Below are 15543 nucleotides of genomic sequence, written 5' to 3' on the forward strand. Positions count from 1 at the left end.
TCTGTGAACACACACAGGCCCAGCTCCAAAGGGAGGGAAATGCTTCATCTATCGGCCAGGAGAGCGAGTGATCAAGAACTTCCCCAACCCATGCAACAATCACAAATGTTAGAGTTTCTTTTACAGACAAAAACAGAATTGGTTTATCTTTTTTCCTGGGAGTTCCTTATAGTTGATAATGAAAATCACAACCACTCAAGAGTCACAGTACCCATTAATTCATTCATTCACTCACTCATTCACTCACTCATTCATTAATTCACACTACGATGATCAAGACCTGTTATGAGCCAGGCAGGTAGTTAGGCTATAGAGATGTGACCAAGGCTTTGCAATTAAAAGATTCACAGTTGAGCTGGGAGGTGGTGGCTCATGCCTTTAATCCCAGCACTTGGGAGGCAGAGGCAGGAGGAGCTCTGTGAGTTCCAGGCCAGCCTGGTCTACAGAGTGAGTTCCAGGATGGTGAGGGCTATACAAAGAAACCCTGTCCTCAAGAAACAAAGCAAAACAAAAAAACCCCACAAAACCAAAATAAAAACAACAACAATAAAAAAACAAACAAACGCCGAGACAAGGAGGAGCAGAGGCCACTGCGCATCTGTGTCTGTTCTGTCTTTCCTGAGACTGGCGACGTGAAGTCTCTTGCCTTACTCTGTCCTCCAGCCCCAGACACAGCTGGCCCATTTCCTCCAGCCAGGAGTGCTAGCCATGTCCTTTCTTCCCACCTTGGTACCTGTCAGCGCCTCTGTCCTGTGCTGGCAGGGTCATTACATCCTTGCCACCTGCTCTCCACCTCAATCGCTGGAAGTGCCTCCTGGCTGCCTAACCTGCTGCCGTTTACATTTTTATTTTTGTTTTTGAGATATAATCCATTCACTCTAAACCCTATGACTTCTGAGTACACAGTTCAGTGATTTTTTTTTTTTTTTTACAACATCATGGAAACCATCATCATAATTACCTAATTCCAGAAAAGTTTCTATTGCCCCCAAGGAAACATTGACTCCCAAAAACAAATTGTCCCCATTAGTGACCAATCTCTCCCTCCTCCCTACAGCATCTGACAACCAGCCCACTCTGCTTGTCTGTGGATTTGCCCATTCGGGACATTTCCTATACATAGAGCTACACAGGATGTGACCTCTTGTGTCCAGCCCCTTTCACACTACATCATGTCATTAAAACGCTTCCATTCATGCATGAGGATCTGAGTTCGATCCCCGGCACCCACGTAACTAACGAGCAGGGTATAGCTGTGCTTACTTGTGATCCTAGTGCTAGGGATGCAGACAGTGAGTCCCTGGGGCTTCATGGTAGGCCAGCCAGCCCAGCCAAATAGGTGAGCTAGTCTTAGTGAGAGACCTTGTCTCAAAAAATAAGGTGAAGAGTGACAGGAAAAGAGTCCTGACACTGACCTCTGGCTTGCGCCCTCCCGCGTGCACACATTCAAATGAACCACCCTTTCTTTATCACTTTATCCTTTTTTACTTTCTGGCCACTGGGAGCGCTGCAGTAAGAGTGGGGAGCAGGGGTTGTGGTACCTTGGTGATGCAATGCTCACTCTCTTCTGCCCTTCCTCCTGCAGTTCCCCACCGGCCGCAGTGCACTCTGTAAATCTGACAGCGACTGTAAAGAGGGGTGGATGGATGCGCAAAGCAAAGGTGCTTTTCTGTCTCTCTGAACTGCTGAGGGGGATGGGCCGGTGACTGCGACATTCGAGTCCTTAGCCTCTGGTTTGCAATTGCCTTTCCCTCCATCAAATCACAGGTCAGGCTGTGCCTGTTCCCTGATTTGTCCCCAGCAGAGCAGCCGAAACCTGTACACATGACTGCAGGAACTAACTGCTGGAGAACTTCTCCAAAGGCAGGGAACTTGAACTGCAAGAACCTGGGAGCCTAACTTTTTAATTTTACTTTTCCTTCCTTCCCTCCCTCCCTTCCTTCCTCCCTCCCTCCCTCCCTCCTTCTCTTTTGCTTTCTCTTCTTTCTCAATACTGGAGATGGAACCCAGGGCTTCTTGCAGACTGAGTAAGCACTCTACCACTGAGCTACAGCCCCAACCTTACAAAAAAGACATGGCCTTGTGTTTTAACTTTAAAAGGCTTAAGATTCTGATATGATCCTGCAGGTCTTTAATTTCACAGAGGTAAAGACAGGTAGATCTCTGTGAGTTCGTGACCAGTATTGTCTACATAGCAAGTTCCAGGCCCGCTGGAGCTTAAATAGAGAGACCCTGTCTCAAAACAAGGAAAAGCCACTAGTGGTTACAGTGCACACACTCACACTCACTGAGTGCTGGTTACAGTGCACACACTCACACTCACTCACACTGAGCACTGGTTACAGTGCACACACTCACACTCATACTCACTGAGTGCTGGTTACAGTGCACACACACTCACACTCACTGAGTGCTGGTTACAGTGCACACACTCACACTCACTGAGTGCTGGTTACAGTGCACACACTCACACTCATACTCACTGAGTGCTGGTTACAGTGCACACACTCACACTCACTGAGTGCTGGTTACAGTGCACACACTCACACTACCTGAGCTCTGGTTATAATGCATACACTCACACTCACTGAGAGCTGGTTACAGTGAACACACACACTCACACTCACTGAAAAGCACCTGAGTGCTGCATTCCATCCCATAACATGTATATGTGAGTTGCCACAGAGATCAACATAAGGTGGCTTGCCCTTTATCAGTTCTCTCTCTTCCTGACTCTTCAGAAAGATGCTCCCAAGTTTCTCATGTGGCTTCACACATCCCCAGACGAGCTGTGTGCCCCTGGAGACACCAGATGCCACACGAGAAGCCATACTTTAGTCCACATAGAGTACACATTGTATACAGAGCTCTCCTCTAAGGCATCCCTCCCTGAAAAACAAAAACAAAAACAAAAACAAAAACAAAGGGTGGGCAGACTCCAGATCTCCCTGTGCTATCTAGGGATATATTGTCAAGTGTTCTGTTTGGCTTGGAGCACACAGGTGAGGAGGGTGGGGTTCATGGAAGGGGGAGCTGCTTGGGCCTAAGTGTAATGTAGTCTCTGTGTGGGCTGAGTACATGGTGCCTCCTAGAGATATCCCTTGTCTGGTATATTCACATCTGTGGTTCTTCTACCCCTTAAACCCTCTAGGACTCCAGACTGGCAAGTGTATACAATATGATAAGAACAGGAAGACCTGCGAAGTCTTTGCCTGGTGCCCCGCTGAGGAGGGGAAAGAGGCCCCCCGGTGAGTTGCATGGTGGGAGGCACAAACAGTGGCCTTGGCTGCAAAGTCCTGGCTTGGAGACCTCTATGTCATCTCTGGGAAGGCTACGCCAGTTCTTAACATGTTATAGTCGTCCTGAACCAGCTGGTATGTAGCTGTGACCTGGAACACCCTTAAGAGGCCCTGTTTATGATGGCTGCTCTGGAAACCCTCCCCAAGAGGTACAGCAGGGTTTGCTCTGATCCATCTATGCTCATATTAAATGACAAAGAATATGAAGAAGCAGCGATGGGGAGGTGGCTCAGTTAGTAGAGTGACTGCCTAGCAAGCCTGAGGTCCTGAGTTTGAATCCAAAGCACTGACACAAATAGCCAGGTGTAGCATCAGACTTGGTAGTCCCAGCTGAGGAGGCAGAGTCACAGGCTGCTGGCCAACTAGTCTGGCCAAATTGGTGAGCTCTAGGTTCAGTGAGAGACACTGTTTCAAATCATAAGGTAGAGAGTGCTACCAACCGCTAGCCCCCCATGCATGAGCATTCTGAGATCTGTGTACCTGTGGGCATGTGCATGTAACACACACACACACACACACACATACACTCACATACACACACTCACATACACACACACTCACACACACTCACACACACACATTCACACACTCACACACAAAGCAAGAGCGAGAGAGAGCAAGACAGAGTGAGAGAGATTGTGCCTAGAAGTAGAGTGCTCTAGAACATCTCTGTCCAATAGAACTTCTTTCAGTAATGGGAACGTTTAGTACCCATGGTGTCTAATATGGCAGCCACCATTTACCTGTGGTGACTGAACACATAAGGAATATAATTTTAATTGAAAATTCAAAAAACAAAACAAAACAAAACAAAACAAAACAAAAAAAAAAAAAAAAAAAAAAAAAAAAACAAAACACTTGCAGTGTGGTGGCGGCAGTGCATGCCTTTAATTCCAGCACTAGGGAGACAAAGGCACGCAGGGTTTCTATGATTGAGAGTTCGGGACCAGCCTGACCTACAGAGTGAGTTATAGGACAGGCAGGAAACCCTGTCATGAAAAACATATAATATATATATATAATAATATATATATATTATATGTCTTATCTACATTTATATTTGTTTGCTTGCTTGTGTATGTGGGTGCTTATGTGCCATAACATACATGTGGACCTCAGAGGACAACTTGCAGAAACTGGTTCTTTCTTTCTACCATGTGGGCTCCAGGGAGTGATTCCAAGCCATTAGGCTTAGTGGCAAGCACCTTTACCCACTGCGCCATCTCGCTGGCCCTGATTTTATCTCAATATCCATTTATGCTTTATAAGACTTCCCAGACCAAGCAGAACTCAGGACCACTCTGTATGTGGGACAAAGAAAAGGCTGCCCAAGCAGACCCACATACGGCTCAGGCCAAGGTCCATCCCACCAACCGACGTTAGGCTGCAGGCAGTAGGCAGTAGCGCCCTTTCTGGCCTTTGGTTGTCAGGCCAGGTTCTTTCTAGGTCAGGGGAGTTTCTGTGTGCAGAAGGCACTGTACTGAGGGTAGTATGCCAGCCGACACTGCAGGACGGCCTGGGTCCACACAGAGGACTGCGGCTGTCGGTTTCAGCTCTGCCACCGACTCGTTTGTCAGATGTCTCCACACGTCTGTCCCAGAGCTTTTTCATTCTCTGTTATTGTGATTGCCACTGTCTTTGAGACAGGATCTTGCTATGTAGCCCTGGCTGTTCTGGAACTTGCTTTGCAGACCAGGCTGACCTTGAACTCACAGAGATGTGCTTGCCTCTGCCTCCTGAGTGCTGGGATCAAAGGTGTGCACCAGCGCTCTTGATGTGTGTTTCTGGATTAAACCTTCAGCCAGTCCCCATCTCTCGTAGATTATCAACTGCTGCTGGTCTTGTTGAACACTCTATCCCAGGGCTCTTCTCCATGTCCAGTTCTATAATTATTTGCTAATTGGCTGGCTGGTGGGGAGGTGACCTTCCTGTGGCCTGGAATTTTGATTCCTCTAACTCAGTGTAGAACTAAATGCTACTCAGAGCCTCTGATGAATGAATGAATGAATGAATGCATGCATGAATGAATGAAATTATGAATGAATGATATAGACAACTCTGCCCATGATCCTGTGATAAAGGCTGGGCACACCAAAATAAAATTATCATTCAGCCTTGCAGGGATTTCAAGTCTATCCAGGAAGCCTCAAACATGGGTGCTCAAGAGCTGGCTGGCACTGCCTTATTCTGTCTCAGTTTCAAGTTTATAGGTGGATGGGCTTGACACCAGTCATGGTGGCAGCATCTATGGCTTGGAAATCAGCAAACGCTACATGTGAGGCTCTTTCCTGTCTCCCTTGGAGAGCCAGTTGTCAGATGTTAGCACTGCAAACAGCCAGACACTCAATTGTATCAGTGTTGGACACGACACTGTAATTGCCATTGGGTCTCAAGGAGGGAGAAGGCTTCTGGGGGAAGCTACAGGCCGTATGGAGAACTTTGCAAAGTTGTTGTTCTCATTTGTCTTCTCTCAAAAGCACAAAAGCATAGTCCTCTGGTCCCAGGTCACCGACCCCTGTCCTTGTCTCCCAGGCCTGCACTCCTGAGGAGCGCCGAAAACTTCACTGTGCTCATCAAGAACAATATTCACTTCCCCGGCCACAACTATACGACGTAAGCATCTCAAATGCCTTGACTGTATGTGTCAGCTCGTATGCAGAAGTTATCTAGGCTGTAGAACAAAAGATCCCAAACCTGGGGAGCCTGAAAATTACTAGAGCTTTTCTCTCTCTCTCATCTGTGGATCAGGACTCAGGACATGTCTTTGCTCATGGTCTTTCCAGAGCTGTCAGTCAGAGCTTCTGTTAGCTCTAGGTTTGGTAGAACTGAGTCCTTTTCCAGCCTTACTCATGTGGCTGAGGCAGCAAGGCTAATTTCCTCACCATGCTCATCTAACCCAAGGACTGTTTGCGTATCCAGTCTGCGTAGCAGACGAGCAAGGGAAATTGAGATGGAAGCCACTGTCTATGGAAGTGATACCCAACCAATTCTGCAATATACTGTTGGTCACAAAGATTGTTCTTGGCACAATATAAGAGGACATTCTACCAGGGTCCCCAGGAGACCAGGGAGCTGCCACACAGCTCACATCTGTGAGCGATCCATGTCAAGTTCAACAGTGTCCCATTGGGAACTTCGGCAATGGCGGGGGCATTTGCACTATGGTAGTCAGCAAGCATTACTTGGCAGGCATTGGTTTTTCCTTTAGAGAAATGGTTGGTAAAACATCTGTTTGTTTGCAATTCTGCACAGGAGAAACATCTTGCCAGATCTGAACATCTCTTGTATCTTTCATAAGACTCAGAACCCTCAGTGTCCCATTTTCCGACTAGGGGACATCTTCCAAGAAGCAGGGGAGGACTTTTCAGAGGTGGCAATTCAGGTTGGTGGAGTGTGTGTGTGTGTGTGTGTGTGTGTGTGTGTGTGTGTGTGTGTGTATGTATGTATGGGGGGGCGGTAAGAGGCTGTCAACTGTCAAATAACAGTGTCTGATGGTAGAGACTAACATTCTGGCTCTTAAAGTCGTGGCTCGCATTTATTTGTACTTGGTAAACCACACCCAGTGCCAAGGGCTTTACCTGCCAGGGAATCCCTCATCCTGAGTGAGTGACTTGGTGCACTTCTCCTGTGGTTACAGTAAACACATTTTCTTCTGTGGCTGGAGTAGGAGTCCAGAATTGGGGTGAACTCAGGTACCAGCGGCAGTGCCCCCGTCTGGAGGCTCCAGGGGGAATGCATGCTTGCATTTCTACCTTCCCCAGCTGTGCTCTTGTTTTTAGTGTATTTGTATTTATTTAGTGATTGGCAGCCTCCATCTTTCTTTCTTTTTAGACACGGATTCTCTGTAAAGCTCTGGCTGTCCTGAAACTATCTCTGTAGACCAGGCTGGCCTCGAACTCACAGAGATCTGCCTGTCTCTGCCTCCTGAGTGCTGGGATGAAGGGTATGTGCCACCACTGCCTAGTTGCACTGAAACCTTTTAATGAGTATTTCCCCCCACAGAGAGGAACCTTCCCTGAAATGGTATTACTGAGTGGGACAGTGTTTGATGGTCACATAACCCACACCCAGCAGACTTAGTGACTTTTCTTGTCGACTGTCCCCCAAGGGAGGAATCATGGGCATTGAGATCTACTGGGACTGCAACTTGGACAGCTGGTCCCATCACTGTCAGCCCAAATACAGCTTCCGCCGCCTGGATGACAAGTATACCAATGAGTCTTTGATCCCGGGCTACAACTTCAGGTAACAGCAGCCAATGTGCCAATGGGCAGAATCAACAAACAGGTTGCTACTATATCTAGGAAGGACACATAGACAAAAATGTAAGTAAATAAAGCATTATAGCTCATCAGCATTACTGGTCATTAGGGAAATGCAAATTAAAGCCACAATAAGGTAAAATTGTAGGGCCAAGGAGATGGCTCAGAGGTAAGGGGACTTGCTGCTAAGCACAGAGACCTGAGTTTGATCCTCAGGACACACATAGTGGAAAGGACAGAACTGGCTCTCACAAACTGTCCTCTGACTTCTACATGTAGGCCATATATGTGCATGTACACGTGTATACACACACACACACAGAGTAATTTTTTTTTTAACGTGGGCAAGTCTCACCTATAATGAAAGAAGACAGAATAGTGGGTTCTGGGCTGGGAAAAAGTTTACTGAGAAAATGAAATTATCTGAGTTGAAGGAATTTTAATGAAAACACAAGGTATTCATTTGCCAAAACCTATTACCAGGCTGGTGGTACATATCTTTAATCCCAGCATACAGAGGCAGGTGGGTCTCTGTGAGGTTGAGGACAGCCTGGTCTACAAAGCAAGTCCCAAGCTACCCAGAGCTACTCACAGAAACCTTGCCTCAAAACAAACAAACCATTGAAGAGAACTTTTGCATAAATGAAAAGACAAATCTAACGATGGTAAAGTGCTCTGAAGAAAATCAAGCATGATAACGTAATAGGAAGATGTGGCCAGGGAAGCCTCTCCAAGCACGAGGTAGGGGCTCTGCAGGCACTTGCTCCCTTTTCTAGTTAAGGAGGACGGGAGCCTGGCTCTGAGAAGAACCCTGGCAAACCTTTCACATCCACAGTCTAGACTAGCAACCCTCAAATGCACGGGTCAGCACCAGCATGGTATGGTGACTCAAAAATGCACATTCCCGGGCCTGGCCTCGCCTCCTGATTTAGACTGGACAGCCATGGGCCCATGGTCCGTACTTCCACGCATCTCCGTGGGGCTCTGCTGTTCACACAAACACCTATCCTCAGAGCTCCATCCCGGAACCTGTGTCAGGGACCTCACGTGGTCAGGGGTTTCACGTGGGTCAGGGGAATCTCACCTGGGTCAGGAGCCTCACATGGGTCAGGGACCTCACGTGGGTCAGGGGAATCTCACGTGGGGCAGGGGCCTCACGTGGGGCAGGGGAATCTCACCTGGGTCAGGAGCCTCACATGGGTCAGGGGCCTCTCATGGGGCAGGGACCTCACGTGGTCAGGGGTTTCACGTGGGTCAGGGGAATCTCACCTGGGTCAGGAGCCTCACATGGGTCAGGGGCCTCTCATGGGGCAGGGACCTCACATGGGTCAGGGGCCTCACGTGGGGCAGGGACCTCACGTGGGGCAGGGGCCTCACCTGGGTGCTTGCTTCAGTGCAGAGAATCACAGAGCCTCCCCACCCCTGACTTAGCAAATACCTGCACTGGGAACAAGATCTCCCTGGAGACTCCATTTATTTCTTTGCATCTGTAGAACGTTTTAAACCCTGTGATAGTCTACACAAAGATCTGGGCTGTCTTTTTCCTGAAAAGCTAAAGTGTTTGACAAAGAGTTTATACACTTTAAATGACATTGGGCCCATACCCCATATGACAGCATCGGCTGGAGCTGGGTTTGAGCCCCTGTAGAAAGAGCATGTGGCTTTTGCGTTGTCACTGTCCTTTCCACGTCTTTGTGTCCTTCTATGTGACCCTGCATCCTTTATGCTGAGCCCTGTGGAGATCCTGGACTCAGCATCAAGCTGGCTGAGGCTTTCTGCCTCCTCTGGGCCAGTGGAGTTCCATCGGTGCTCAGGAAGAGGCTCTTAGTTCAGGTAACTTTTTGATCGCCCTTGCTGAATAGGGTGAAGCGATAAAGAGGCTGTGGCCATTAGCAAGAAAGGGGGACATGATGAATGGACCCTGGCTATGCTGGGCATTTTTATTTAGCAGTAAGCCATAACATTCTGGGCAATGTACCAACACTGGCCACCCGCCTGCTCTCTGAGCTGAGCCTAAGAACATCCGCTGCTGGTGGGACTGAGCTGTCTAGAGGCCCGAAGGGTTATGACGTCAGTATTCTTTTAGAATAGAGTGCTAGCAAATTTGTTGTTGAATGTGCACCAGGAGAACTCTTTGGCCAAAAATAAATTGCGGAGATCTGATAGGCAAGAGAACAAGTTATTTTCAAACAGGGTCACAAAAGAGAAGGAAATTATAGGCTATATGAGGTATTTGGGAAAATATAGCTTTCTTTTTTACAGGAAGTTAAAAAGTTCACATTATGTAACTTTGTCCTCAAGAAAAAGATTTATGGGGGCTGGAGAAATGGCTCAGTCAGAAAGGCGCTTGCTGTGCAAGCAAGAGGACATGAACTCGGCTCCCTGACATCCATGTAAAAGCCAGGCCTAGTGGTGTGTGCCTTGAATCCTGGTGCTGGGCAAGCTGAGACAGGAGGGTCCCTGAGGCCTCCTGGCGAGGCAGTCCAAACAAACTGGTGAGCAGCGCCTTCAGGGAGAGGCCATACCTGACAAAGTCAGATAGGGAGTGATGGAGGAAGATACCAGACGTAGACCCCTGGTCTGCGCACACGCACGCACGCACGCGCGCGCACACACACACACACACACACACACACACACGCACGCATGCGCGCGCGCGCGCGCGCGCGCGCGCCCGCACACACACCAGGATCTCCTCGCCTGGTGAGCATCTGTTACAGTTGGTTTATACGTGTGATACTGGAGTATAAGATGTCCGGTGTCTCTCCCTGATTCACTACCACCTGACTGTCCTGAGATAGACTCCTACCACTACTGGGACCCTCTGAAACCCCTGTTTGGCACTCAGACCCAGGGACCCCCATGTTTGAATAGTCTCCCCATATAATCCTTGCCCTCCATTATGATCGACGGTGGCAAGAGCCCAGGAGCAGAAATCCAAGTACTTTAAAATTAATTTTCCCAGGCAAACCAACCACAATCGTGAGTACTGACTCATGCTGGCCTATGTGTTAGAAAGTGGATAGTTCAACAGAGCAGGAAGGAGAAAAGGTCTCAAAAGGAAACAATCAGATTTAAGACAATGGGATCCCCTCTGGGTAGAAACAAGTACTGAAGTGCCCAAGGCTGGCTGATTCAGTCTCAGGGTTTTTTGTTTTTTTTTGTTGTTGTTGTTTTTTTTTTTTTTTTGTTTTTTTTTGTTTTGTTTTGTTTTGGGGGGGTGTTGTTTGGCTAGTTGGTTTAGTTTGGTTTTTTAAGACAGGGTTTCCCTGGCTGTCCTGGAACTTGCTCTGTAGACCAAGCTGACCTCGAATTCACAGATTCGCCTGCCTCTGCCTCCCAAGTGCTGGGATTAAGACATGTGCCACTACTGCCTGGCTTCAGACTCAGGTTTTGAGGGCTTTTCACAGAAAGGATCCAGTGATATTCTGGCAGGGCATCTGTTTTCTTCTCTTCCTACACCTGAAAATAAGCTGTGACCAACTTAGATAGCAAATGTGTGTTTTTATGTAAGGAAATCAGAAAAAGGGCAGAGAGACTCAAGCTAGAGCCTTAGGCTTGTGGTTTTGTTGTGTTGCATTGGACTGCATTGTTTTGTTGCAGTTTTCTTTTACTTTGTTGAGGCAGGGTCTGACTATATAGTCCAAGCTAGCCTTGAGTTCACTGCAGTCCAGGCTGTTCTTAAATTCAAGGCAATCCTCCTGCCTCAGCCTTCCACCTGCCAAGATAACAGGTATGTACCACCACATCCTGCTAAACATTTGCATGATTATTTGTGAAAAATAAAATCACATGTATAACTTTGGCACCTGTCTGGGGTGGCTGTGATTTGTGACAGGTTAGCTCATAAAGGTGACTAAATAAAGCCTATATGTCCCAGAGGATGGGAGCAGGCCACCCTACCTAGGGTTGTAGGAGAGGCAGGACCAGAGCAGGGGCTGGGTGAGGCCGGGACTGTGAGGAAGTTGAGGCAAGCTGGGGAGAGGGTTGAGAGATGCTGTCTTGAACGCTGTCATCTGCCACTGGGCTACAAGGACCTTCATGAACTGTATGTCTGGTCCTGGCCCTACCTGCTTCCGAGTGCCTGAGGATAGAGGGATTCTGGCCTGGTGTGAGAATCAGACAGACGAGGTGGTGCAGGGAATCCAAAATTGGCCTGAAGGTTTGGCTCACAAAAAATGAATTTCATGCTGCTGTCCACAAGGTGACAGACCTTTGGTTTGGCTCTGTGGCTAATGGTTGTCAGAAAGATGAATGCGGATTCTAAGACAGTATAGTAATGACAGGTCCTTGAGCTGTCCCCAGTAGACAGCAGAGGGCAGAGACTCAATGTCATCCTCCTTCCTTGCTATGCTCTTTAAGCTGTGCCTATTAGCACTCGGGAGGCAAAAGTAGGCAGATCTCTGTGAGTTTGAGGCCAGTCTGATCTATAGAGTGATGTAACGAGTACGGGTTTTTCCTGCCGGCCGCCGCTGGTCTTGTCCCGCTGCTGCCCCGCCAGCCCCAAATAATGCACAGAGACTCTGTATTTGATACAATGCTATTGGCCAGGTACTAGTTTCTTATTGGCTAGCTCTGCCTTAGTTATTAACCCATTTGTGTTAATCTATGTATGCCCACATGTTCTTCCCGGAGCCGGCTGCCGCATACTGCTCTCTCCAGACTCTCCATTTTGACTCCTCCTTACTACTTCCTATTTCCTCCTTGTCTCTCCTATCTTCCTTTCCTATTGGCCAACGGTGCTTTATTATTAACCAGTATGAGAAACATATGCAGAATGACCTCTCCCATCAGAGTGAGTTCAAGGACAGCCAGTACTACACAGAGGAACCCTGTCTCGAAAAACCAAGGGAGAGAGAGAGGGAGACATGTCTGGCATGATGGCAGATGCCTTTAATACCAGCAGTTGGAGGCAGGCAGATCTCTGAGTTTGAGGCCAGCTTGGTTTACATAGTGAGTTCCAGGAAGCCAGGACAACACAGAGAGTGAACCTTGTCTAAAAAAAGGAAAGTTACTTTTTAAAGTTTCTTTGCTTATTGTTGACCTTATATTGCCTTAGATGTTGGATGTTTTCATAGGAAACTAAAAGTCAGTTTTCTGTTACTCTGTGATGATGGAAGCAGGTGGGGTAACTTGGGGACACTCTTTGGTTCCAGGTGGTCAGAGAGTAACTAGAGGGATGGACTGTGACCTCCCCTTGGCCAACTGTGGCAGGGCATGGGGAAGCCAAGCCGATGGGGAAGACTGGTTTGGCCACTGGTTTGCTCTTCCTCCCGGTAAGAAACCAGCACACTCAGCGAGACTATTGTAAATGTGGCTGCTTTTCTCCCACAGACACGCCAAGTACTATAAGGAAAACAACGTGGAAAAGCGGACACTGATCAAGGCCTTCGGGATCCGCTTTGACATCCTGGTTTTTGGCACTGTAAGTCTCCCAAGACTGTCTAGTGTGGAGTGGGTGATAGCAGTCCTAATCAGTAGTTGGCTCTGTGCAATTCACTTGTGGGACGAGAGAAGGAAGAAATGTGTTTAGGCTTCTGCTGATGAACAGACCATCTGAAAAGCATGGAATATGACTGAGGAAAAACACAAATATCCAAACTTTGCTTTATTTTTGCGGGACAGGCTTTTGCTACATAGCCAGCTGGCCTCGAATCCTCAGTCTTCCTTCCTCATCCTAAGTGCTGGGGTTATAGGCGTGCACCACCACACCTAGCTCTAATATTCGACTTTTCAAATACTTTAATACAGAACTGCAGATGGCTCAGAGGGTGAAGGCCAAGCATGAAGACCTCAGTCTAGACCCTCAGAACCCAGGCAAAAGGCTGGGCATGACAGGGCATGCATGTCTGTGATCCCAATACTGGAGGTAGAGATAGGAGGACTCTGGGAACTCAATGACCAGCCAGGTTCACTGAAAAACTTGTGTGAAAAGCAATCACACAGATTGAGAAAAGATAGTCCAAAATTAACCTCTTCTACATGTTTGCACAGGCAAGCATAGCTGTACATATACATGCACATATCACAGACACCACACACACACACACACACACACACACACACAGAGCATCTGACACTGAGGGTGTAGCTCAGCTGGTAGAATGTGTGCCTACCAAGGGTGAGAAGACTTGGGTTTGATCTCTAGCAGGTGACTGATGCCACACTGTAACAAAGAATCAATGAGATACAAAGCTGGGTGTGGTGGTGCACACTTTTAATCTCTGAAGGCAGAGGCAGGTGACTTCGTGTGTTTGAGGGCAGCCTGATCTACACACCAAATTCCAGGCCAGTAAAGGCTACATAATGTGTCCCATAAAATAAGGCTGAGCAAATGGAAGGGCCACTGAGAGCAGACTTTAAGAGACCAATAAGAAGACAGATGGCTGCAGACATGTCTGCTCCCCAAGTTATCCCACGCTATGGGAGAGCTTGTCTGAAACTCATCTCATACAGATCTCCAGAGGTCTAACCCTCTACCTAACCCTTACTGACCACATCTCTCAAAAGCATTCTAGATGGCAGAAAGGGGAAGCAAGAGTCTGTGGTCCCGGTGACAGTTGAGCACTCAGGTGTGTGCCTGCTAGATGCAGAGACTGCAAGTCAGCAAGAAAAGGTTCCACTCTGAGTTCAGCTGAGTAAAGCTTCCCGCTCTGTTGCAGGGAGGAAAGTTTGACATCATCCAGCTGGTTGTGTACATTGGATCCACACTGTCCTACTTTGGCTTGGTAAGAGATTCTCTTCCCTGTCCTTTAAAAAAATGATTCAGGAGCTGGGTGGTAGTGGGAAGCTTTTAATCCCAGCACTAAAAGGTAGAGGCAGGTAGATCTCTGTGAGCTCCAGGCCAGCCTGGTCTACAGGGAAAGTTCCAGGACAGCCAGGGCTGTTATACAGAGAAACCCTTTCTCGGAAAGCGAAAAGGGAGGGGAGAGGAAGGAAGGGGAGGGGAGGGGAAGGGAGGAGGAAAGGGAAAGGATTCCGGCTGGGCGGTGGTGGCGCACGTGTTTAACCCCTGCACTCAGGAGACAGAGGCAGGCAGGTCTCTTTGAGCTTGAGGCCGGCCTGGTGTACCTGGTGAGATCTAGTCTTGAAAACACAACAGCAACAAAGAAAATGTTGATTTGTCAGAAGTCTCACTGGCATGGTGCTGGCTTTTCCGCAGGCCACTGTATTCATTGACTTGATCATCAATACGTACTCCAGCTCCTTCTGCAGGTCCGGTGTTTACCCGTACTGTAAGTGCTGTGAGGTGTGTGCAGTCAATGAGTATTACTACAGGAAGAAGTGTGAGCTGGTTGTGGAACCGAAGCCGGTAAGGCATCCTGCTCTGTCAGACCCCCCCCCCCCACACACACACCGGTTGGGCCACAATCGCAGTTTCATCTGAAACAGCTATCTCTCTAATGAGCCCTTTAGTTTTAAGAAAGAAGAGAAGCAGAAATGGAGAAGCTAGACATACCGGGAAGACAAATCTTTACGTTCCAGTTTTTGTCATTTATTAAACTGGCATGGCTCCTCCCTGACCCCATATAGTATGATGGCTTCAGAGGACAATCATCTCACATATTTAAATGGTAGTGTTTTCTATCCTGGTTTTTCCATTTCTCTATACTTTTCTAGAGGAACCTTCATACAAGATGCACATGGTATATGTATTTAGGATAGTCATTAAATTTTGTTAATGCTTGTTAAATTACTAATACAAGTAATAGTTTAGTAATAGAACATTTGCTCCGCATGTGTGAGGCCTGGATTCAATACCCAGTATTGCAAAAATGAATGGATAAATAACAGGACGAAACAACAGTTACCTAAATGTCTACTGGGTGAATGGTGAAAGACGCCGTGATAAAGTCATAGTAAAGAATTCTAGTTATCACTCAGGTAACTATTATTAGCAAGAAAGAAAATAAAGCCTTTGGCTACTTCAACACACACACACACACACACACACACACACACATACACACACGTCACTCACT

At 47.7% G+C, this 15543-nt stretch overlaps 1 protein-coding gene across 1 annotated transcript in view; it reads left to right on the forward strand.

Moving 5' to 3' along the window:
• The window catches only part of P2rx7 (purinergic receptor P2X 7), a 35833-nt gene that overhangs the window by 11244 nt on the left and 9046 nt on the right, over positions 1–15543 (forward strand). Inside the window, exons 4-11 of the mRNA XM_051176614.1 lie at positions 1586–1661; positions 3152–3248; positions 5832–5912; positions 6552–6681; positions 7408–7544; positions 12896–12986; positions 14224–14289; positions 14724–14873. Of these exons, the coding sequence (XP_051032571.1) occupies positions 1586–1661; positions 3152–3248; positions 5832–5912; positions 6552–6681; positions 7408–7544; positions 12896–12986; positions 14224–14289; positions 14724–14873 (828 nt within the window). The remainder of the gene's footprint in view (positions 1–1585; positions 1662–3151; positions 3249–5831; positions 5913–6551; positions 6682–7407; positions 7545–12895; positions 12987–14223; positions 14290–14723; positions 14874–15543) is intronic.

This window comes from Phodopus roborovskii, unplaced genomic scaffold (genome assembly GCF_943737965.1).
Source record: "Phodopus roborovskii unplaced genomic scaffold, PHOROB, whole genome shotgun sequence".
Lineage (NCBI taxonomy): Eukaryota > Metazoa > Chordata > Mammalia > Rodentia > Cricetidae > Phodopus > Phodopus roborovskii.